This window comes from Colias eurytheme, chromosome 16, assembly GCF_061535395.1.
Source record: "Colias eurytheme isolate Ceu_HAF_F1 chromosome 16, ilColEury1 Martin Lab GWU primary, whole genome shotgun sequence".
Classification (NCBI taxonomy): domain Eukaryota; kingdom Metazoa; phylum Arthropoda; class Insecta; order Lepidoptera; family Pieridae; genus Colias; species Colias eurytheme.
This window is the reverse complement of record NC_142995.1, coordinates 1,968,200-1,994,705: the sequence shown is the minus strand read 5'-3', so window position 1 is coordinate 1,994,705 and position 26,506 is coordinate 1,968,200. Positions and strand designations below refer to the sequence as shown.

The 26,506-nt window shown below is 31.8% G+C and overlaps 1 protein-coding gene across 2 annotated transcripts in view; it reads right to left on the bottom strand.

Moving 5' to 3' along the window:
- LOC149901576 (phospholipid phosphatase 2-like) overlaps positions 1–26,506 on the bottom strand; it is a 68,934-nt gene that overhangs the window by 5,055 nt on the left and 37,373 nt on the right. For both annotated transcript variants that reach the window (XM_090110647.1, XM_090110648.1), the window contains exons 2-3: positions 17,582–17,675; positions 161–315 (exon numbers count right to left, since the gene is read on the bottom strand). In XM_090110647.1, coding sequence (XP_089966773.1) covers positions 161–315; positions 17,582–17,675 — 249 coding nt within the window. The remainder of the gene's footprint in view (positions 1–160; positions 316–17,581; positions 17,676–26,506) is intronic.

Sequence of the window (26,506 nt, the reverse complement as noted above, 5' to 3'; positions counted from 1 at the left end):
TTTATTTAATTTATTTCACAAAATTAAATGAAAAATGGTCACGTAGACGAACATAGAGGTTTTCCAAAATTAGAAAAAAAGTAGAAGTAAAAAATTCGTATATTTTTCAAAATCTAACAACTTATTTTTAATTAATCCTTATTTTTTGGCAAATACTCACAATAATAAAAGGCACAATGACAGTGACAGCTGCGACGAGCGAGATGGAGATAGTGTCGCCCGTGTGCGGGAACGAGAGGTCCGGGTCGTTGCATCGGAAGCCGCTCTGCCTGCTCGGGAGTGCCCCCACTTCTAGCAGTATGCATACTGCTGCGACTGTGGACAACAAAATAATAATTAAAATATTTTTTAATATTAATTTTGAGACTTAGTCCTACTAATATTACAAATGCGAAAGTTTGTGTGGATGTGTCTGTGTTTGTTACTCTTTCACGCAAATTCTACTGAACCGATTACAATGAAATTTAGCACACATATAGAGGGTAACTTGGATTAACACATAGGATAGTTTTTATCCCGGAAATCCCACGGGAACGGGAATTATGCGGGTTTTCCTTTGAAAACGCGGGCGGAAATCTAGTTATTTCAATAAAAAAAATCCTCCGCCAAGATATGCCTCAGAAATATACATTATATTCTTCGAGTTTTTCTCAAATATTTATAACTAATATTGATCCCGGCTCCTTTTCATTTCTTACATATGTTAAATAAGCTTTCTAAAAACGACTATAAAACTCTAACTGAAAATCCATTATTTCTATGTCTAGGCGAAAGGGGAACTGTTGAAATATATTATAGTTATTTTTAAAAAATTGCCAGTTTGAATGATGTACAAACAGAAGCGTAGCGTGCCTTGGCGGGGCCCCGTATAAAAATTTGTTTGGGGGCCCTTAGGAAGGGTAAAGATTTCTCACAAAAGCGCACGTTGGGGGCCCCCTTGGCGCGGGGGCCCCCTATAATTGATACGACAGATACGGCGGTAGCTACGCCCCTGTGTACAAAATAATACGACATTCGAAATATTTTGCTTTCAATTAAAATCATTATCCATAATATCATCATGATACATATTTATAAATCGCATACTAACAAAAAACATTTGTAAACCTCACTCTTGTAAAGTTTAAAATTACTCCTTCAAACTTTTTCAGAAGCTGTTAAAAACATTGAAAACAATATAAAATTGATTAGCATTAATACTTTAAGCGTGCGCAGGCGCAGAATCGATTTCACGGCGAGTTAAAGTCGAACCTGTCAATACGTCTGACATTTATGACATGCTATCAATCATTTTGACGTCATCTAAAGAATTTTTATTATTTTTAAACAAATTACGCTCTTTGGTATTTTTGAAATGTGATGATTTTATTGTATTTTATGAGAATCTATTACTTAATAATAAAGCTGAAATGAAATGAAAAATGAAAATGTTTGAATGCGCTAATCTCAGGAACTACTAGTCCGATTTGAAAAATTCTTTCAGTGTTAGATAGCCCATTTATCGAGGAAGGCTATAGGCTATTAATTATATCACGCTAAGACCAACAGGAGCGGAGCACTGCGGGTGAAACCACGGAGCACAGCTAGTCTGTAATATTACTGTAAGTACTAATAAATTCTTCTGCGTGAATACTCGAATAATGTTTAAGCCTTTTTAAGTAGATAAGATACTATTAAACTACGTCTTATAAACACGCGCTTTCGTGATAATCAACTAGACTGCGGCTTCGCTAGAATGCAATATCTATCTATCAAAATTGGTTCCGCCGTTTTGGTGTGAAAACGTAATTCTCAGAAAAACATACAAAAGTTTTATAAAGGTATGCTTTAAAGTTTTTTTCCTTCTGTTTCCAACCTTTTTCTATTTTAATTCATTAGAAATAAATTTAGCAAAATATTTAAGGTCAAGCAATTAGAGTTTAAATTATTTCGCGTTTAATTTATACAATTAATATGCTATGAAAAGAGTGTTAATTGTAGAAATGTAGGTTAAGTATTTCTTGAAAAGAAAATGCTTGGAGAAATTTATATTGAAAAGGTTTCCCTTAGCAGCAAAACACCAAAGAATTCTTTGATGTTTTTCTATGCTGTAAACTAGATGTTTTAATCGACCTTTGAACTTTCTTTTGCTGGACTGACCTAAAATCTATGAGACTATTACCAATTAAATTATGAATAAGCCTTTTTACAAAATAACCTAATATAGAGAAGAAACTACGAACTTCTAAAAAAAATGGACACTATATTTTACAGCACACTCAAAAACTTCTAACCTACAACTGATTTTTGAATTGTCTAAACAAAATAAATTGTTATGCATGTACATTTATCACGAGACAGGACATAGGATAGTTTTTATCCCGGAAATTTCACGGAAACGGTAACGTTTAAAATTCTGGCAATAGTATAAGCGGTCCCCCCCGGCTTCGCCCGTGGTACATATTTCGCAATAAAAGATAGCCTATGTTCTTTCTGAGGGTCTAAAGATTATCTGTGCCAAATTTCATCAAAATCGGTCCAGTAGTTTATGAGCCTATTCATTAAAATCAAACAAACAAAGTTTTCCTCTTTATAATATTAGTGTAGATTAATTGTATCATGATTTACTAGCAACCTGTCCCGGGTTCGCCTCAGTAATTTTATTTGGGGAAAGTATCTTAAGATCATACATAATAATAATAATAATAGTTTAAAAAAACTAAAAAACACGCTTTTAGTTCGGTTTTCTATAAAACGCGTGTTTTTTTATTTTTTTTTAACTATTATTTATTTTATCAAATTAGTGTATTGTCATCGGTCCTAAATAAATCTACAAAGTTTGAACGAAATCTGGCCGTTTAAAGTGGGTCAAAATCGCGCCCAAAGAAGTCGGTTTCAAACATACAAACATACAGGTGAAGCTAATATAAAGCGTGTAAAAAATACTCATCACTACATAGTATCTACTTTGACGCGGGTGAAGCCGCGGGCGGAAAGCTATAAGTCTGTGCTATAAGTAAATAATGGTGGTATTAAATCAAACAGGTGTTGCCCGGAATAAAAATAAAAACTAATCAATATTCTACCCATAGTCACAAATTATGCATGTACTACATACATTATGCAACATTATAATTATTAATAGCTGACGCAATTAATCTATACATTTCCTTAATTAAAATGCATGTGGGCTATAAATCTGGTAATACCTACCAATTTCGTATCTATTTAATTAATGTTATAAAACATATTTTAATGAAAACTTTTTAACTTTAGACCTTATGGCAAAAGCGATCTTTTATAGACAACTAGCTTTCCACCCGCAGCTTCACCCGCACAGTCAAAGAATAACCTGCATAGTTCCTGTTCCCGTGGGATTTCCGGGATAAAACCCGGGATAAAAAGTATTTCCCGGGATAAAAAGTAGCCTATGTCCTTTCTCGGATATCAAAATATCTCTATACCAAATTTCATGCAAATTGATTCAGTAGTTAAGGCGTGATTGAGTAACAGACAGACAGACAGAGTTACTTTCGCATTTATAATATTAACTTATGGATAATGTCAGGAAAAAACGTGGGAAAAAAACATAAAATATTACAGAAATGGTCGCTAATAGCACTAATAGGATATGATTAAAATATTATGAAGCCTTAAAAGATGATTTAATATCTACATTCACACAACAACCAAAACTACAACCTACAACATCATTTTGAGCGTCAAAAAACGGGATTATAATATACTAGATTTCCGCCCGCGGCTTCGCCCGCGTTTTCGAAGGAAAACCCGCATAGTTCCCGTTACCGTGGGATTTCCGGGATAAACCTATCCTATGTGTTAATCCAAGTTATCCTCTATATGTGTGCTAAATTTCATTGTAATCGGTTCAGTAGTATTTGCGTGAAAGAGTAACAAACACATCCTCACAAACTTTCGCATTTATAATATTAGTAGGATTAGTCATTTTCTCTATGTAAAATAATTAATTTCAATAGAACTTGTACGATATCCATACTAATATTATAAATGCGAAAGTAACTCTGTCTGTCTGTCTGTTACTCAATCACGCCTGAACTACTGCACCAATTTGCATGAAATTTGGTATAGAGATATTTTGATACCCGAGAAAGGACATAGGATAGGTTTTATCCCGGAAATCCTACGGGAACGGATTTTTCTCTGAAAACGCGGGCGAAGCCGCGGGCGGAAAGCTAGTATTTTATAAATTATTTTTAAAGAACACAATTTTAAACGTCATACATTAAATTATCGGGGTCTTACGTGAAGTCGTTATTCATATCAATTCCTTTAATAGATTGGAAATTATAGTTTAATTATTATAGGAAACGATAAATTTTGGTATTTATATAACTCAGTGCTCAAATTAACTATTTATCGAGTGGAAATTATTGATATCTAGCTATTAAAACTCTATTTTTCTCTTTCTTTTGTTTTGATTTGTGTGAAATGATATTAAACTGAATTTTCGATTAAAGAATGGTGCATTTACATTGGTTAATTATTATTATTAATGTTGGTTATTTCTTGTTTTCTTTTATACATTAACTAGCCGTCGGCCCGCGGCTTCGCCCGCTTTGTCGAAAACCTTATTAACCTACTTACTTAAAATACCTTTCACAGGTGTTGCTCTATCTATTAAAAACAACCGCATCAAAATCCGTTGCGTAGTTTTAAAGATTTGAGCTTACATAGGAACATAAGACAACAGAGAAAGCGACTATGTTTTATACTATGTAGCGATGATACTAACCCGGTCAAGAATCTTCTTTTAAATCATAGTTAAAATTTATTGTAATGACTGACAATTCTATTATTTTATCTATTTAGGCTAAATAATGCAACTGTGGGGCAAGCCACAAATGGAGAGAAAGCATAGACAAAAAACGCGTGGGTGTCATGTGGCTTGCTTATTAGCTATGTATGATAATAATATGATAGTAGATATCTATGGTTTTTTAAATGAAAGTAGAAGTTATTGAAACGATAGTAAAATGTCTTTTATTAGCTTTGATGTAGTTGTGAATAAGTTATTTTTCAGATAAGGTTCAAGGTTACCTGCGTAACTAATTAGTATCTAATCTGTGGCAACACATTGAAACTTGAAAATAACAGTAACCTATAGTTACTTAATATTATGTATAAAGCTGGAGAGTTTGTTTGTTTGAACGCTCTAATCTCAGAAACTACAGGTCCGATTTGAAAAATTATTTCGGTGTTAGATAGCCCATTTATCGAGGAAGGCTATAGGCTATATATCATCACGCTAAGACCAACAGGAGCGGAGCAATACGGATGAAACCGCGGAGCACAGCTAGTGTAATTATAATTTGCATATAACAACCTACATCTGTGATTGAATACTATGGATTAAATATCTCTATGTCTCAGTTCTATTTCTTTCGTAATTAAAATACTACATTAGCATTAGTAGTAAGTAGTAACTACTAAAATGTCATATTTCTAAATATTCCCCGCTATTACTCTAGATAAACAGTTTTAATCAATTAGAAAAGCCAGTAATAATTTAAACTTTACTATACTGACCTGCATAAAAGTTACGGAGCGGATATGACGTGTCTTCGAGAATTTTAATTGCATTTAAGAGCGTAGGATTTTGATCTTTTAAGAATTTTTCTTAATGAAGATGCTGTAGGTTAATGAATATTCTTATGTTTGAGATAGTTTATCATAGTGTTTTAATTTATTGATTGTATTTGAAAAAGAATCTTTCTACTTTTGTGCAGTATTGATTGTGTTTGAAATTAAAACTTTATTCACTTATTTTGTAGATGTGAATTGTTGGGAAATACTAGATTAAGCCCGCGGGTTTTGCTTGCATTGTAGTGGGATGAATAGAAGCTAATATTCTTGGGCAGACTGTAATCCATCTTTGAGCTAGATTTCAATATTCGATTGCCATGTAAGAGTGAAAGAATAATTTTAAAAGTAAGTTACGATATTGTGTTTTAACAGAAGGCAATAAAATATTTAATGGTCCAGAAAATTTTATTAATTGTTACATGATTTCTCAGTGAGATGCATTTTTGTATATCTGAATGAAGATGAATCATTCTATAGGAAATTTTTATAGCATTCTTATCTTCGAAATGCAATACTTCGATATAAAATTGGAATAGTAAGTTGGTGATTAATATATGAGTAACTGTAGTATTGCAAAAAGTTTGGAGAGCAATACAAGGAATATTTTCCAATTGTATTAATTATACAATTTTAAGGACCTTAACAATGCGTCATACCAATTCATGATATTTTGAATATTACTCAGATTGCAACATTATCTTCCTCCCTATTTCTTTGCAGTTCCAAATCACACCTTATTAATAAATACAGAGAATTCTCTGTTCATTTCAAAGTTTATGAATATTTTGGAACGTGCTCAGGGTCCCACATTATTTTCCTTCTTATTTTTTTCCAGTTTAGAAGCATGCCTTGAAAATTATCTTAACTTTAGTTACATTAAAATGTAACAGTATAAATTTTAGAGCTTACGGTAACCTTTTGTTTAGAATTGCAACATGCGGATATAGTAATTACTCAATCTATTGTGTACCTATAAACAATAGTTATAAGATTTAGATATAGTTTCGCAACTTTTGTATTGAATTAATCTAAGCAAATAAAGTCCTCTTGGCTTACTTTTTGTCACGACAGTCAAATTTTACAATAAATTCCTGTTTTTAATAAATAAAAACTTCTCGTTTTATTCTATCGTTTCTTTAGACCTTATCGTTTAGGTCATAAATAACCCAAACCATTATTTTTCCATACCCAAAAGACACGGACCCTTTGTTCAATAACTAGCGAATTTGCACTAATTCGTGTTTTGAGGTCTGTCCATCCGTCCTGCTAGTCGCTATGTAGGGCAGTTGCAATTGTTGCAACTGCAGTGTGAAACATACGGACGGATAATGTGATTGTAATCGTTTGTTTTGTTTGGCTTTAGTGTATTGTCACAGTATTACCATTATTTCCTACAGTAGTGCGACGAATGTACTTGTGCAGAGAAACGGAGGGGAACTGGCGGGGGTCGGGCGACGCGGGCCGCGTAAAGCAAACACGCTTAGTTTGCTTTACCTAGCGCGAAAGGATGACGCAGTCGTATTTTTTGTGTAATAATTTTATTATACATAGGTACTTACATATTCTATTATGGCGCGCACAAACTGTTCGGTTTACGGATGTAAATCTACATTGAAATCCCAGAAGGAAACAATATTTCAGAAAGATTGTATTAATTGTATCTGTTGAATTAAAATCAAAGCTATGTATATAATTATGTTGTCCTCATTATTTTCTAATCAGATTGTACATCCCAATGCGAATGCACTACTTAGTTAAATGTTATAATATACAATTAAGAACATCCAAAAATAAAATGTCCACGTAAATAATATTTAGCAGTGCAATATCTGTAATTATATATTTATGAACAAATAATTACATCAGATTTAATAATCGCAATTATTTTGAATGTACATATGAATAAAGATTTCATCATAATATTAATAATCACAATTGTTTTATTTCCCATTTGTTGCAACCCTAGCGTATTTTCGTGTGGCAGCGTCATTACCTACGCTGGCGGCGGCATCGCGCGACATCAAAGGCGATTCCTTACTGTAGGAAATAATGGTAATACTGTGGTATTGTTTTATGTAAGCAGAGCGAATATTGTGCGATAATGATAAGTGATCCGTTGATGAATATTGCAATAATGCATTCTTTATTTTCAATTCTGCTTCGTCTAATCTATTTCGGATAATTTAAATAAGATTTTTTTCAGCGTAGGAACATTAGTTTTCTGTTAATATTTCGATATTATTATACTGAACCTTTTTCTGTGGTTTCGACTATCTTTCAACAATTTGTGCGTATAAAGCTGTATTTAAACTATTACAACTAAAACATCAACACGACAACATGGGTGTTCTTATTTCTAAAGCATACATATTTTAATTGTACTGATGCATTATTGCAAAAGTACCGTACATTAGCCATAGAATATGTGTTCAACAACAAATATCACATAACTGTGAGAACCATAAACGATTAGACGGAACGGAAATGTCACTTTGTTCAGTAAAACGGCAACCGAGCGTCAAAGAAACCCGTATTTGATTTGAGATAAAACGTTTAGACACTTATTTGATTTCGAATTTCCTGCAACACCTCAGACAAAAGTGGGGTTATCTGAAGATTTCCAGGTATTTATCTCTATTGCGTGAAGGTTATTTAATGTTTAAGGGTTTTTGTGGTACTTGGAATTACTTTGTGTCATGTCCCGTTCCAAGTAGGTTCAGAGATTAGTTTTGCATGGTGGTCAAAATTCTCTCATATGCGAATTATTGTTTGTTATTTACTTACATTAGTTATTTTATGGTACCTATAATCTATACCCCAAATAATTAAAGTGTCCTCTTCCTTACAGGACACACCAAACTACGGAATCAGAAATGCATTGATAATAAATTCCAAAAAGTATATTAAATTAATTTAATTTTGTTACAAAGGCGCGTTCGCGCTCCTATTTCTCTCCCGTATATTCCAATAAAGTGAAACGATTAGGCGTATAATACCTGCGAAGCGACATGACCTTACTGTAATAATATTTAGTGTTATATCGATTGTAGAAAATTGAATCATGCATACCTAGTATGTTGTAAATGTTTTACGATTATTGATTTCGCTTTTAGCATATAAATCGTACTATTTGTGTGTACCTATGAATTTAAATTGATATAGAAATGTTAAACTGTAAACAATCACTTTCTTTTCTAAACAATATTATTTCAATCCGATACTATGGTAACATTATTAAACAAGCTTTTAGTGTAAAATATCCCATTTCAACCATAAATTCGCATTGTCTATTGGCATTCCATGGGCCATGAATAAAAAAACAATTTTATAGTCAACACGTTTCATAAAAATATTATCTTTCTTAACATTTTAGCACAGCCAGACATTTTAAAAGCACATCAACGCATACTAACATAAATAGCGTATACTATTTTGATATCTAATATACAAGAATACGGCATATTATCCCTTGAATAAATTTAACTTATATTTCAGTATAGAGACACGTTTTTATTAAATTAACGTGTTGCATTGTGACCCCATTCTAAACATATTTAGGATATTGTTTAAATTTAAACTCTAAGTTAATGCAGTAGAGTTGAAGTTTCTAGTTATCCTTTTGGTAAGTAATTAGCAAATACGAAATATTGTTATTGCAGATGTGTTTTAAAGAATAAGATGTAGCTAATTATATACTTGCACTAATAAATTAGAAAGATTTACTGTTTGTGTACATGCTACATTTCTATTTTTACTTTGTTCGTTAGTTATCCGTATCTTAAAAGTTTTAAGATAATACATTTATTTATTTACATTTAGTTATGAGAACATGGTCTTTAATATAAATAAATAAATCATTTCATAGATTTTTCTATTTTTTTTAAACTCAAACCCAAGTGTTCTCGAATTTATAAAAGTCAATGCACGTTTTAATTTTTGAAAAGTATAAAAATGTAAGATACATTATTCGATCTGTATCGCGAAGAACTTTACTTGATGGACTCTTGCTTGAGACGTGCCGATAGATTCGCAAAAGTCTTCAAATTCTGTAACTATTTTAAAAAGGAAAACTGTGCTAATTCAAGTTTATAATATTTAGTATTTACCAGTGTTTATTGTGCCAACTTGTCTTTAACACAATTAATAAGAGAACTGCACGATCGCCTCTACGCATTTTTCTGTTCCCCCTTCCCTGAAAAATGGGACAAACCTCCAAAAAGGTCCCATAATTGTTTGAACACCGTTATTATTTTTATAATCACCAGGAAGCAATAATCTCTAGATAGACCTGTTGTTATTTATCTTTTTGGCCACGGAAGTGATTTTGCGGACGTGCAAAAATAATTAATTTAGGAACAATACGCGAATCGTGATCGAGAATAAAAAAAACACGGACGTGTTATTGATTTTAATTTTTTTGAATGCACCATCATAAAAAAGTGACATTTTTTTATTATTTTTGTTGCAGCTATGTTTGGTGCGCGATTTTTTAAGCTTGAAATTTAATACACAAAGACATATGATAAGTCAGAAATTATACAGATAATAAATTAAATATAGATTCAACTTATTGTTGGTTATTTTAAGCAGTTTATTTATTTAGTAAGTGGTTTACAATATATTTAAATAATAATATTACTGAACATTAATTACTTGTTTATGTATGATGGCGACATTAGACCATTTAAGTATCAATAAGAATTTCTTGGACAGTCATAAAAGATCTCACTTCTGGAATATTAAAAAGCACTTAAAGCGCGTTATTCTAGAATAATCTATGCTAAGATAAAGGTAATGTAAAGTAAATGATCCACCATTACATGAGATAAGGTAATGCCTTACTGGGAATGTCATGTGATTTCTGAGGACTCGCTTTTTTAAGTGTGTTTTGTTTTAAGAACTTTATATTTATTCATTCAACCGTGCATACAAAGTAGACTTATTTCTCAGCTGTACTTTTACTATATTATGGTACTGTCAATTGACTATTTGATATAACTGTATATTGTGTTGGAATAATGAAATTTTACGCAACATTCCACAAATAGGCAGGTGAATAAAATACTATTATTACCGTACTAAATACTACAATTAAGGTATTTTACAGAGCGAATAGGATATTATAAGATAGATACACTTTTTTATTAATTATTCTACTATAAAGCCGCGGCCTCACATTGGATTCAACTTTGCGTCCAATATTGGCTATAATTTGAAATGATCAAACTACTGCACTATACATTGGCTTCAATGTCAACTTTGTAACCAATCAATGGAAACAGACTAGCTCATTGGGCCAGTCCCAACTGTGGTAGCAGAGAAGCGAAGACGATGGACGATAATTTAATTGCACTAGCGGCTTACGCGTACAGACTAGGTACATATGATTATTACTAGCATTAGATAAGTAATCAACGAAAGAAAAGGCGATGGTGGATGATAAAAATAAAAAATGCACACTTAAGGCGACTGACAGAGACGATATGTGTGGCGCGAGCGCGGCGTTGTGTCCAAGATGCCCCCGCGCACTCCCCTTTCACTCCCCTCTCCTTTGAACGTGTATCGAAAACCGACACTGAGCGCGTTAGTATTGGGCATTGGACAGTGATTGGACGCAATGTCTACATTGTGTCAAAGTACTGATACATACATTGGTGCATTGGGCGCAAAACGTTACGTTGGTGCAAATATCTCCAATGTGTGGCCGCGGCATAAAACCAAACGCACAAACGAAAAAACAAAAGTAGGTATATAAAGAAGAACATAGCCCGATAATGTTCATGAGAATGTTTTCCTAGTTAACTATTAACTGGAAGGTTCATAATACATGTTTGTTAATAAACGTTAAATGTCAAACGAGAGGTTCACAAAAATGGCAACATGTGCAATTTAACAAATGCTATTTGTACACGATTCGACACGATTTGGGTCATAATAGCAATCAACATTGCCACATCTAGGATATACTTTTTACTTTATTTTGAAGAAAGCTCAAATAGTTGCGTCGCAAATTCCTATAGAAAGATGGACAGACACAAATGTTCAGAGATGGATGTTTTTTCGTCTGTTTAAACGTATTGGAAATCAACAGATATACTTACAGACAGACTGACAAAATTACTGCTTGAAGAACTGAGAGAACGGTAGGTAATGTACCTACATTGAAAGACTCTGATCCCCCTTTTTGAAGAAAAAACAATATATTATATCCGTTGTGGCGAAAAGACAAACAAACACACTTTCGTAATAATATATTAGTAAGAATACAGGGAAGCGAATAAAATAACAAATGATACAATTAATGAAATCCAATAAAATGACTATTTCTGTAACTTTATTAACGTGAATAAAATTAAATACTTAGGTACTAATGAAAGGACCCAGACTGACCTCTGGACTATCAACTTATGTAATTACAAGACATTTAGCTATCTGAGTTTGTTACATAACTTATCCGATTTATGTGTCTCTTAATAGCTTAATTCATAAAAAAATTACATTATTTTTACGCTTTTATGTCATGTTTAAGTAATTTTTGAGAAATATATTGCACTTGGCCAGCGTGGACCGTGGTGGATCATGGCCTGAACCTCAAAGGAGGCTTGTGGCCCAGCAGTGGGAACGTATATGGGCTTGATATCAAAATCTCAAAGGAATAAAGAGAGATGTCACAAAGTTTACGACTTTGTGAAGACATTTGAATGTCTGTGCGCCTATCTGCGGCTGAACATTTATGGATGAAATTACATGCATTTGCAACATACAAAAATGTAAATTATACATATTGCTATTAAAAGCTATACAATTTCTTTGCTAAATATAGGTTTAAGAAATTCAAACAAAATACGGAAGTAAATCTGTTTGTTTGTTACATGTTAACGGCTAAAATAATGAGCTAAATGTTTTGTAATGTGATAGACTAGTTTAGCAAGTAGTTACTTTGTAATTGAACTAAGTAATAGCATGTGATATTTATATGTACATTAGCGACCCGCCCCGGCTTCGCACGGGTGCAATGCTGATACTAAATACACTACAGAAAAATTGTGAACGTTGTATAGGTATAAAAATATAGCGGCCCGCTCCGGCCTCCGGCATCGCACGGGTATAAAATACATAGCCGGGCGGCCGCAAACGCTACGTCCTGCAATTTTTAAATCTGTAATATCTTCGAAAATATTCACTTAAATCATACGGTGTAAAGGGCCATATAGATCTATATTAAATGAACAATGTATCCATGGTATTTAATTGGTTAAGGATTAATGCTGTATTGGTTAAAATCGCTTCGAAAATTAGCCATTATTTGTCGTAAAAAGTAAATGACAAAAAAAGTTATTGTGGGTTATCCATAAGAGATAGACATATACCATCGCGGACTTTTCTGTAGACCTTTTCAATGTGTATAATACTTAGTACATAATTTTGATAAAACTCGTAGGGTTCAGCCTGCGTTTGCAATGTAAGCGGAATAAATGTAATTTTTTACGACATCACATTAGAAACCTCAAAAATAACAGTACTTCTCCACTACTTAATGGATCTTATTATACATATAAACCTTCCTCTTGAATCATTCTATCTATTAAAAAAAACCGCATCAAAATCCGTTGCGTAGTTTCAAAGATTTAAGCGTACAAAGGGACATAGGGACATAGGGACATAGGGACAGGGAAAGCGACTTTGTTTTATACTATGTAGTGATATTCAAGTTAATAAGGAACTAAATGTACGGAGCTTTTACTTTTTTTTGGTAGAGTTTAATTTGATGACTTTGATTTATCTATTATCTTCTCTATATACCAACATAAAACATTATCTATTCTATCTTCCTATATGAAATGAAATCGTATTAGTAACCACTTATAACTCAAGAACGGCTGAACCGATATTGCAGGAGTTTTGTGGGTGTCATCATAGTTGGTAATAACAAAGAGAATACATACTTTACTACTAAGAACTTGGATGCTTGTTATTTATCGCATAAACTACAATGTATATTGAAAATCGACATAAAATATAATTCATCACTTTCAACTTTCCGATCATTATGAAGTACTTGACATATTCCAAGTTTCCATTGATGGCGGAAGATGACCATAAAATAGTTTTGAATCAACTTTTGAATAGACATTGTATATTTAATATTAAGTGAAATTATTTATTCACAAGAATATAAATGTATAACAAGTATGTATACAAGAAGTACCCATGTCTTAGTTCGGGAGTTGATATGTTGCAATTTTGTATATAATTATTAATTACTAATTAGATAATGCATTTTTTTTATTTTAATTAGTATCTGAGCGCATTGCCTTCAGCGAAACAGCTTTATATTAAAACGTTCGTAGAATTTATTACTATGTAACCAGACCTAAGAACCTTATTTTCATTCATAAGTAGCGTTTCAAAGCACTTTTTAATAGATACTAATGCGCCTTAAACCAAACGTAGTAGGTATATAACAAAGGGAAAACTTAATTTTTTTAAAGATTTCCCCTAAAAAGATGTTATTTTTACATTCAAGCGGAAACATATTTCTTTATCCATATATACTATTGTCTATTACGTACATAATATACATGTATTTATTTATATAGATTACAGATAGAGCTATCTACACGGTCATAATCGGGGAAATACGAATGACATTGATCTTGATATTGTACCGTCGAAGTCAAGATACTACCAGATAAGCCTATCTAACAGTTGATATTCTTTATTTTATTGTGTAATATTCAATAGATATTTTTGACATTCACATAAATAGGAAATGTAGGTGTGAAAAGAAAGTTAATGTTGCAAGAAATATTAGATTAGATTCGAAGTAGAAATCACGTTTTTTGAATAAAGAAGTATAATACTATATATTCTACTAATGTACAGCCAAACAAATGTATATGGTTCATATTTAAAAGATATTAATACAGAAAGTCAATAAGTAATTTAACAATTACCTTCTATTAAGAAAAATATTTGTTTATTAGTTTTGTATATTTAATGTCAAGTCGTCCATCAACCAAATTAAATTCAAGAAATTTCTTCTCCAAACAAAGTCCTAAAGGTTCTGCTCGATTAGCAAAAGGTGCATAAAATAAACAGAAAATGCAAACACGCATGTATGCACGACTGTACCGTAACGTCGTCAGGTGTCAGCGTTATGTCAACAATGTCAAAAGTGTCAACAATGTCAACCGTGACGACCACCCACGGTGTCAGCGATGTCGGGGTCATTTCTATGACTATGTGGTTATATTAAAATACTGTTAAATAAATTTAGATGGACAGTTTATGTGGTGTCGAGTTTCAAGCGTGTACAGTGAAGTAGAGAATCGGTTTTATATTGTTTTAAGATTAGGTGTTAGATTTTTATATCCTAATAAAAATGGAAATAATCTATCGTTTATATTCTGTTCTGAACTTAAACTTAAAGTCTAAATAGTATCTACTGAACAAACACAATTTTATTGTGGCACCTATTCTATTAAATTGCTTATTATCACAAAGTCAAAATTCAACAACCATATAATATATATTATGTACTAGCGACCCGCCCCGGCTTCGCACGGGTGCAATGCTGATACTAAATACACTACAGAAAAACTTTTAACGTTGTATATAAAAACAGCGGCCCAGCCGGCCGGTACCGCGACAAACGGTACGTCCCGCAATTTTTAAATCTGTAATATCTTCGAAAATATTCTCTTAAATCATACGGTGTAAAGGGCCATATAGATCTATATTAAATGAACAATGTATTCAAGGTATTTAATTGGTTAAGGATTAATGCTGTATTGGTTAAAATCGCTTCGAAAATTAGCCATTATTTGTCGTAAAAAGTAAATGACAAAAAAAAGTTATTGTGGGTTATCCATAAGAGATAGACATATGCCATCGCGGACTTTTCTGTAGACCTTTTCAATGTGTACAATACTTAGTACATTATTTTGATAAAACTCGTAGGGTTCAGCCTGCGTTTGCAATGTAAGCGGAAAAAATGTAATGTATTTACGACATAACATTAGAAACCTCAAAAATAACAGTACTTCTCCACTATTTAATGGATGTTATTATACATATAAACCTTTCTCTTGAATCACTCTATCTATTAAAAAAAACCGCATCAAAATCCGTTGCGTAGTTTCAAAGATTTAAGCGTACAAAGGGACATAGGGAAATAGGGACAGAGAATGCGACTTTGTTTTATACTATGTAGTGATGATGATAATGTATACCTAATTTAAACTTGTTAACATTTACACTTATGAAAGCTTTGATACAGGTACCTACGCATATGCATATCACCAAAAGTTTACAATTAAATACAAGTACCTACCTATTAATACAAAAAAATAGTTTGCTTCATTCATATACCACATTAATACCGTTCGCGTTATAATAAGACAGCAAACATTTATGTCCACAGTCCAGTTGTGATCATTTCGGGAGCCACAGTTTTCGAGGTACAAACTGACACACAAACTGACCACACGCATTGTGTAACTGATACATGAATTGTTATATCTAATTAAATACACTCTTTTGTAATGGATACTTCTGTTAATAGACTGTAATATTGTGTTACATTATTAGTAGACGTATCATTGTTCAAATTTTATGGTCTTGTGAAAATACGTATCGAATTTTTAAATCTGATGTAGGTTATAGATTAGTTATGGGTAAAAAATAACAGTAATATTCGTTTGCTTGTAAAAACTAAAGGAAAATAGAAAAAAATGCTGTACAATTTCTACGGCAACATCTTAAAATCAATGATATTTCACTGAGTAATGCGTTTCGTGGCATACAAATATTTAAGTTATTACCATTTATTTCATCTTCAATGTAAATTATTTTTAATGTGTCCATAGAAACAGTATTTTCATTTTATTTAATTTCATGTCATTATGTACGATACCAGCGAAACCGCCGACAAAAACACTATTGAGTCTATTATAATATTTAATATACATATATCTAAACTATAGTAATGAAATCCAAAAACCACAAACCAATGGTAACCAAATACCACAAATTGTGGTCTGACCTGCTACTAATTTAGTTATACCCTATTGTGTTACGAACCTGTCCTTTGTTTTGATTAGAATTAACGTTAGAAACATAAATCTAGTTCAATTTTTAATTTTAAATAACAATAGCTAAAAAATGTGTAAGAATAATATATGAAGAAATTTAAAACTCATACCATACCTAATGATAATGGAAACGGTGTAATAATACAAACAGTCCCTTAAAAATTATCTACGTAACTTGATTGATTTCTCATGGTGTATAATTTTCCACAACAATAAGAATATCTCAAACATTCGTTTATTCAAGTTTCAACTATGTACAGTTTTTTTTATTAATGAATATATATTTAAGGAATATAAAATGAACATAAGCGCGGGAACATTCACGACAATAATATGTGAAACGTGATCACACACAAAAATTAGGGCCAGCGTAATTATCAGCTCTAATTAGGCGCCAGGCGCTCTAGCCAATTAAGTATGCGTTGAACTTGGTCAAAACTATAATAATGTGCTCTTAATTGCTTCATCAATTTCAAATATAGCTCATTATGTAATTAATTAATAGGATCATCTATTAATGCGCTTTTTAAAGTGATTTTAAATGTCCAAGTAGTTTAAATGCCAATAAATCTTAAGTTTACCTACTACTGTTCTATTTTGATGTTTAGAGATTTGTTTAGTTCTAAAAATTGTAATTGCACCTATATTTGTTGATAAAATTACTGCAAAATTTACGAATTCGTTAAAGGTTCTTAAATATTCTATGGTACTATAACCTTATTTAATAATAGCTCAAATTATTGATGCTGCATCAAAGTATAAAAAAATCGATTTCGAAAAATGTCCAGGTTCTACAATTCTTTTGCTCTCCATTAGTCCAATTAATAAGAACGTTTTGTATATTTATAAGTCTAACACTAATACATAATATTGTAACTTACCCAATAATAATATAGGGAGATCGATAAGCAAATGCCACAAGAGATTGTGTCGGGCCTGCATCTCCACGGGGGCTGGTCGTTGGTCGGCTACCGTCTGGAAATAAAACAGATAATAAATACTCTGGCTATCAACTAGTACTAAACAATTTTATTTTAGGAAGTAGGGTTTTATGGAATTTAGACAATTTTATGAATGTATTCAAGGATATATTTTTATAATATTTTAAAGAACACGAATACTTGAAAAAGACGCATCTTTTGGACGCAGTTTTTTTCCTAAAGATGGTTAAATCTCATACATTATTTAACTATAGATGATCGATGCTATTACCTAACTATTTTAATTATCCGTATTACTAACTACTGCGTGACCGAGTCGAATAAGATCTTGATTCTGAAGGAAAATTGACCAAATAGTAAATACAAATAATTTGGAAAATCCAAAAGTGCACGCCTCATAATTTTTTTTTAATAAATATTTATTAATTATTATTTTTGTTTATTTAATAACAATTAAACCACATCGAATCAGACCCTGAAAAATGAAAGGGTTCTATTCCTGAGCATACTCAAGCGTAAGAGAAAAAAAAAGACTCGATTAGTAAAGTATTTCGGTCGTTATCGTGTTAACAAGAATAAAACCGGCCAAGTGCGAGTCGGGCTCGCGCACAAAGGGTTCCGTAGCAGCAAATATAATAAATTACAGTTAAATCAACCTATCTCAAAAACTATAAGAGATACTTTGATCAAACCAAAAATCGTTGAAAGAGTTAATTAGCATGCATCACCTCTATTTTTTTTAGAATTTTATACCCCGTAGTTATAAAAATAGAGGGGGGGGGACATACTTTTTACGACTTTGAGAGCTGATATCTCAAAAACCGTTCACTTTAAGAAAAATGTTTTTTAGAAAACTTTATATCATTTTAAAAGACCTTTCCATTGATACCCCACACGGGTATGTACATCGAAAAAAAAAATTTCATCCCTCAGTTACATGTATGGGGGGCCCCACCCCCAATTCTTTTTTTTACTATTTAGTGTCATATTTTTGTAGCGGTTCATACAACACATATTCCCATCAAATTTCATCACTGTAGTACTTATAGTTTCCGAGTAAATCGGCTGTGACAGACGGACAGACGGACAGACGGACAGACGGACATGACGAAACTATAAGGGTTCCGTTTTTGCCATTTTGGCTACGGAACCCTAAAAAGGATCCGCACATACAGACACACGGACGTCCAAGACAGAACTTTTTTAAACTGTTTTTTAACTAGTTTAAATAACAAAAATGACATCAAAAATATCATGAACGTTAAAAATAGTGTTTTTTCTTAATATGTGTGTGTATGTATTATCTTACAAGTGCAATGTATGATACATAAAGACATTTTAAGTTTGAAAAATCAGATGTTTTGCGCGAAGTGACAGTAGTACCCACCTCAACGCTTCGCTTATGAGGCGTGCAATAATATTAAAAAATAAATTTAAATTATACTGTGAGTATAATTTAAGTTTTAAACTGAGTGCTGGGGTCTGATAAGAGCAGTCAAGATATTCTTAAAAGGAAGGTGTGATTTGTCAAATTCTTGTTTTCCATGATTCATGCCCGTAAAATTTATGTGACTGATTTATTTTCGTCCTGGCGATATATCTATGCGTTTTGCTGCAACTAACATAGATTTCTACTGACCTATAAACTAAGATTATTTTGTTTTAGGGATTAGTGAATTGTGTAATTTTAAGTACGAATTAGTTAACTACAAAAGGTTTTTATATTTTGTAACATTCATAATCCCATTAGTGTTGTAAACATTAATAGATTTGGACATCGGATGGATCAAAATGCTTCGCTTGTCCCATCGTGTTTTCAACAGCAGTGTCCTTTTGTTAGATACAAGTTTAATAAAATCAAAGTCAAGAAGTATTAAGAGGAAAGTCGTGTTGATCTGTTGACCGAATTTTATTTATTTTTAACAGATATTCTCAATACGAATTAGAAGTTTCGTAGAGCATTCGTTCTTCCGTTCCTTGAACGTTTTTAGGAATGTCGTCCACACAAGAACTAACAAATATTTTGTTTCCAAATTAGTTTTTTTTTTTTGTATTCTTATTGCACGCCTCATAAGCGAAGCGTTGAGGTGGGTACTACTGTCACTTCGCGCAAAACATCTGATTTTTCAAACTTAAAATGTCTTTATGTATCATACATTGCACTTGTAAGATAATACATACACACACATATTAAGAAAAAACACTATTTTTAACGTTCATGATATTTTTGATGTCATTTTTGTTATTTAAACTAGTTAAAAAACAGTTTAAAAAAGTTCTGTCTTGGACGTCCGTGTGTCTGTATGTGCGGATCCTTTTTCTTGTTAACACGATAGCGACCGAAATACTTTACTAATCGAGTCTTTTTTTTTCTCTTACGCTTGAGTATGCTCAGGAATAGAACCCTTTCATTTTTCAGGGTCTGATTCGATGTGGTTTAATTGTTATTAAATAAACAAAAATAATAATTAATAAATATTTATTAAAAAAAATTATGAGGCGTGCACTTTTGGATTTTCCAAATTATTTATAATTGTTTCAGAAGTAAATATTAAATAACATACAGTGGGTTTTACGTTCAGTAATAGTCTCTATCATATTATCCTATCATACTACCCTATCCTACTACATATTACAAACGTGAAAATTTTTGAGAATTAATGTTTATTACTTTTACACGCAATGTCGTTAATCGGTATATAGAATTTTCTACTAACACATTGCACATTACAGTCATAATTAGCGTCTATGGTTTGAATCTTGGTGCCTGTAACTATTTAACAAAATATACAAGAACAGAAATCACATCCAATCCCAAAGGAACACAATTAGCACGTAACACATCAACACATCAAGTCTATTTGAGGCGCAATAAAACCGCATCTAATACTTGTTACGACCCCACCGTTGCAATTGTATTACGTAACATTTGCTTATGTCATCTGTGATTTGGGAAATAATACACATAGCACATTTAATAGTACTATTTTGTATGTGCGTATAATAAGGTGGTATAAATTGTTTTTATAATGAATTGCTTTTCAAAATGATTGGAAGTAATTGTTGTATAAGGAGCTTTGGGCAAATATTAAAGCCCAGAAATTGTAAATTCAGTATGCTTATTATATTCAGTAAGTATCGCGTATCTATGAAATATTATGATCTTGGATAAAATTACAATGTCACAGTACCTACTCCGGAAGTCTGAAAAGATTTACATGTTGCACGGAAATAACAATCAGTCGTCAAAACGTATGATTCCTATCTCCAATTGGTTTGTTTATGCAGTTCATTTGTTTATATAATTTAAAATTTTATGACGTTGTGTATGATGTCTTGTTGCCAACAATAGTTAAATGAATAAGTGTAAGCAACGTAACTCACGGCGCAGTTGTTATCACTTTGGATTTTGTCGAGTGTCTTTGCGTGTAAGTCTGGAGGAAAATATAAGTGCTCTTGCGTAGACATTCCGAATTTATAGACTACTAGCGGTCCGCCCCGGCTTCGCCCGTGGTACATATTTACGTTTTCTCTACATAAAAACCATCCTCGTACTTCAAGGAATATAATAAAATAGGAATTATCGAAATCGGTTCAGCCGTTCTCGAGTTATGCGCTTACCAACACATTTTGCGATTCATTTTTATATATAAGAAAGATTATAGTGAAATTAAACACACGCCTGATAAAATTATTAGATTAAGTGTAGCATGTTCTGAAAGGTAGATAAAAAAGTGTCACCACTTTTTACTAATATACTTAATGAAAACTTTGCATTAGACACTTTCATAGCTTTTGGAAAAAAATCAGTTTTTACTTTTTAGTGATTTATTTCAGTACTCTCCTTTTACAAGATTATATTTGTATAACATGATAAACATAACTTGAATCATGATGGGGTGATTGTAGGTAGAAATCGATAATCCAATAAATATTCAAAGTCACATCGTATTCGACACAGGAATTTAGGACATAAGAGAGACGAGTCTAGAGCCTACGATAGTCCGTCTGTCTACAATTTACATAAGAATGCACCTGTACTTGACAAACGTTTGGTCTAACATGGCCGTAAAGGTTATAGTACTTATAGTTATTATTGCTTGATGAAGTTGAAAATTTACTAACAAAACGAAATTTATGTCCTCTGAAATTAAAAGGGTACGTTTTAAAATAAAAGTACAGTTAAGTATGTATTTTTTTCGAGTTTCGTATTTTTGTATGTATGTAAAGATATTTTATATGCACCCATTTTTGATAACATTGATATCAGTCTTATTTGCGATACAAAGTTCTATTTCATACCCTTATAAAGTTTGCGAAAATAATTTGAAAATATACACTACTACTACTATATTTTATTTGTACTAAATTCATTTCGGGACTATATTCTCTATCCTATATCTCGTGTAATCTCTAACTCTTATAAAAGGAAAATCTATTTGCACCAACACGGCCCAGCGTTGCCCAAACATTGGCGCTATCTAGCCAACAACCGATTAATATTAACGACGAATGAAATCCGCTTTGGCGATACCTGCGCCTGCGCCTCAATCATTGTCACTAACCCGTTCCAGGCGATATATCAGGTGTTTGCAAGAATTAAACGTTATTAATTCCTTGACGTATTGCTGGCCATTAATTCTGAGATTAATGGCAGGTTTGGCTAGAAATGCTAGAGATAGAGATTTATTTATCTTGTAAATCATAGTATATAAGTGCTTACAAAGTATGAAGCGTAAGCGTAATTTTATTAATTTAATCTACGGTTTTCAAGATTTAATTGAGGTATTTTGTATTTGTTCTTTAATAAATTATCGCTCTGATGCAGTAAAAACTTATTTCTGAAATGATGACATTTGCCTCAAGGGATCTCACTTCAACTAACACAACTTTTGATTTTAAAATTGCAATCTGTCTATGATTCCTAAAATAACTGGTAGCTTTGACCAATTGCAAATGCATAGAAAAACTTCCATAATTTTCTCATACGATTATTCAGGAACTTTTCATCATTACTGACAATTTGTAATCAATACCAATTACCAATATATTATAGAAATTTCGAGATTTGGCGCCAAATTCTCTACAAGATTATAATTAAAGTGTACCAAATTTCTAATCACTGCCCCATTTAAGCTATCTATTTCGAGCGATCGACAAAAGCGCATAAGCGCGCAATTAGTAACGTCAGAATGTCAGTTTGACAGATAACCTAAAAAGGTTTGACAGCCCGCCATATTCGCGAAGCGCATTGTTATTCCCTATGCGATGTGAGGACGTCTATAGATTTTAATGTAATCTATGCGATCTAGGGGTATTGTTAGGTTATTTAGAGGTATAGTGTAACAGTATATTACACCGTTAACCTACTATGGGTGCATTATCATGGAAATTAAAGGGTTACTTTGCGAATATTAAGTTTTTGCACCTACTAAGTGAGCATTTGAGGACAGTTAAATTTAAAGTGGCAAATTCTGCGAACGTATTTGGTTATTAAATCGGATTGATTAGAATATTTTGCCATAAATAAAATTAAGTACCTGGGTAAATGGTCGTGATTTTTTTTAATTTGCATACCTACTTCTAAAGGCAACGAAATGTAGGTTCTTACATAGTTTGACGTTGGTAACCTATTGGTATCGCTATATTATAGGTACGTGCTGCCAATTTTGGTACACCGCGACCGTGACTAATATCCTATGTTCTATGATGGTATCCAAACTCTTTTTTATTGTTTAAATTGTCTTATCATCAAATAAAAAGTTTACTTCAATGTGACATTAGTTATTCTAATAGCATTCCATTGGAACAATTAATGTAATGGCTTTTTGGAACACCAATCATATTATTTCTATTATTATGCACACATCTTTTACAAGTCTATAAAAAAGTTCGTTTTAATTGTTTTAATCAGTAATTGTTTCACAAATGTCACCTTCTTCAAATGGTTTTCTTTTCTAATACCTGACCACAGACAACATATAAAATTGTTCCAATTTTGATAGCAATAAACATTTTATTCAATTAACCAAACGTTAAGTCATAATGAGTCAAAAGTTTACAATCAGTAGCTAGCAGCAGTTAATTATTATATCATTATGTTACGTCAAAATAATTAATGATCGTTTGAACCGATCTTTCGGTGAACATGTGTTAGAGATAATAAAATTACGTAAGCAATGAACTGTAACTTTTATGATGCAGATGCTAATTAAATTGAATTAGGGTTCATCATTGGTTCGAAACTTGGATTAAGTAATGTCTTACACTAGCTACACTATTACTACTACACTATTAATTATTATACAATAGATACTCTAGTGTTGTAAATCTGGTTGTAATATTTACTTAGTTTCTAGTATTTTAAAACTTCTGAGTTATATGTAAGTTAACTTATACCTACTATTAGGAAAAAATTGAAAATATGAGACAACAAGAATGTTTTTTTATTACAGATTTTAATGTTTAGACTTTAGAGAGACTTATTATTTTTCATAGCAAGTAGGAACTATTTAGTAAAATACGATAGCATCGAAGGACATTGCATTTAAGTATGTAATCTTCAATCAACGTCTCAATTCATGACCTCAATAGATTTAAATGATTGAAATTTTCCTTTAAAGATACTGAATTCTGCATGATTTATCGTTAAGCTTTTGAAAGTTCGTGGTCATGTTATAAATATAGTTCTAAACAACGTGATAAGTTTTCTCTTTTCTCTTTTATAAAGGGATTAGTTGTTACGCACGACTTTCAATCAGACTTTCTTGAGAACAAAAAATAGTAGGTGTTGAAATTACGTTATTATGTTGTTAAGGCGTTTGACCAGTTTTCGGTTATCTTGTTTGTGGATGAAATATAGGCACCTACTGTGAAAGTTGAATCTGAAATACAGATAATCAATATTCCAAAATCCATCATTTAGCTAGAAGAGTAGCTTTTGGTGTTGCTTTCCCTGTTTGTTGCTCCAAAAAATCGAAAATTAACAAATAATCATACAATGGAAAATTAATTTACATTACAAAATATTAGTTAATTTTAGATTGATTTTCCTCAAAAATTAATTAATTTATGTAACTACATATCTAATGCTGCACCTGCACTTGACCTGTATTTACGTATGCGAAAAATATTTAAATTGACACATGGCAAGGAAATCAAATGAATTCTTTCTAGGCACGTGCGCAATGCATGCTGCATGCTTTTGATGCATGCCTAGTCGTAAAAGCGTGTCTTCCTAAATAAGAATATTGAAAGAATACATCGGAGTAAAAAATAAAACCTTTTTATTGTTTCATATTTACATAAATATATAAATCTGAAATATGCCTAATTATTCGTAGAGACATTATATTGGTGGAACTAGAATATATTCTCATAAGAAGATATAGCTGTAGAAATACATACTATATAAATACATAAATGTTTTATCAATACGTAGTTTTTTATTAAAAGCGAAGATAGCATACGGAGTGCATACTTAATTTTCGTGTGTATGTCACATAAAAACATGAAATAAAATAAAACAATTTTCATATTATGTCTTTCATTACATAATAAGTAAAATTGCATACAAATCCACTAAGCTGTTTGTACACGATACTAACATATAAATATTACTTGAACTGTACTTTGTACTGACAGCAGCAACTGCTGTTTAAATAAGCTCTACTATGCCTAAGTATCACGTGAGTTCGCGAAACAGTCATGTTCTGTATCAGATATCGTGTTGTATAAACAATCCGACTATGCAGCGGTCGGATGCCATTTGTGGTACATATATTGTAAACTTGTGACGTCATAAAAACAGTAAATAGTGTGAATATGTTTTATTATAATTAAATGTAACACTATAGACGCTTAACTTTATCCAACCTTGTACAGGTTGAACAGTAAGCGGTTAGGCTTAAAAAAATTCTCATTCATAATAATATTATTTATTTTACTACGCGAACTAATAGTTAGTTGATGGTTGATAAATTTATTTTTTAAATATAGAATAAAATTGAAAAATAATTAAATTGTACAATCAATCATCTCTTATAGCCGAGTTAATTAAACGGCTAGAAACTTTTCCGGCGGTAATACCACAAAACCCGAGACCCGAGAAAGGGCACGAAATCATAATATGACACATATTATGTGTAATGCTAAGCTTGTACAAAATATACTAAAATGATGCAAACAGAATAACATTACCCTCTTTCCAAATGCGTAAAACTATGTCACTGTTATTTATCACTAAAACAAACAAATCAAAGTCAACAAAACACGCACACTTAATGCACAAAAAATGTCGTTCGAACGTAATCGCATAGAAGATGAATAATTAATCACTAAACGGTTTCTATGGAAACGCTTTTGGCGCCCTTTATCTTAAGTGGGCCCTTATGGTTATTTTTTTTTATTGATTTAAGTTTTTTTAATCTGTGGAGCAGTGAAGCAGTGTTGTTAATATATCTAATTCTTTTGTATTGTTTGATTAATATTGTTTTGTTCTGTAATGTCACACGTCGTATTTTTTCTTTGTTTAAATGTCTTGGAACATTGTTCAAGAATAAATAAAGGTTTGTGTTCAATTTCATGAGCTATTTGACAAATTTCATGCTTCAGTACTGTAATTGCTTCGATTGACTGTGTTTTCTTACTTTTATAACTAAGAGAATATTTTCTTCACTACCAGCTTAACTATTGTATTACTATGTTGATATAATATGTATAGTACATATCTCATACGATGGAGCTACGCCACAGAGTAAAAAAAGTATGACGAAAAAAAATAGACTAAAAAGTATCTTATGGCGTAACTGCTTGCATAAAGAACGGTAGGTACATATGATTATATTTTCTCTTTTTATTGCCATA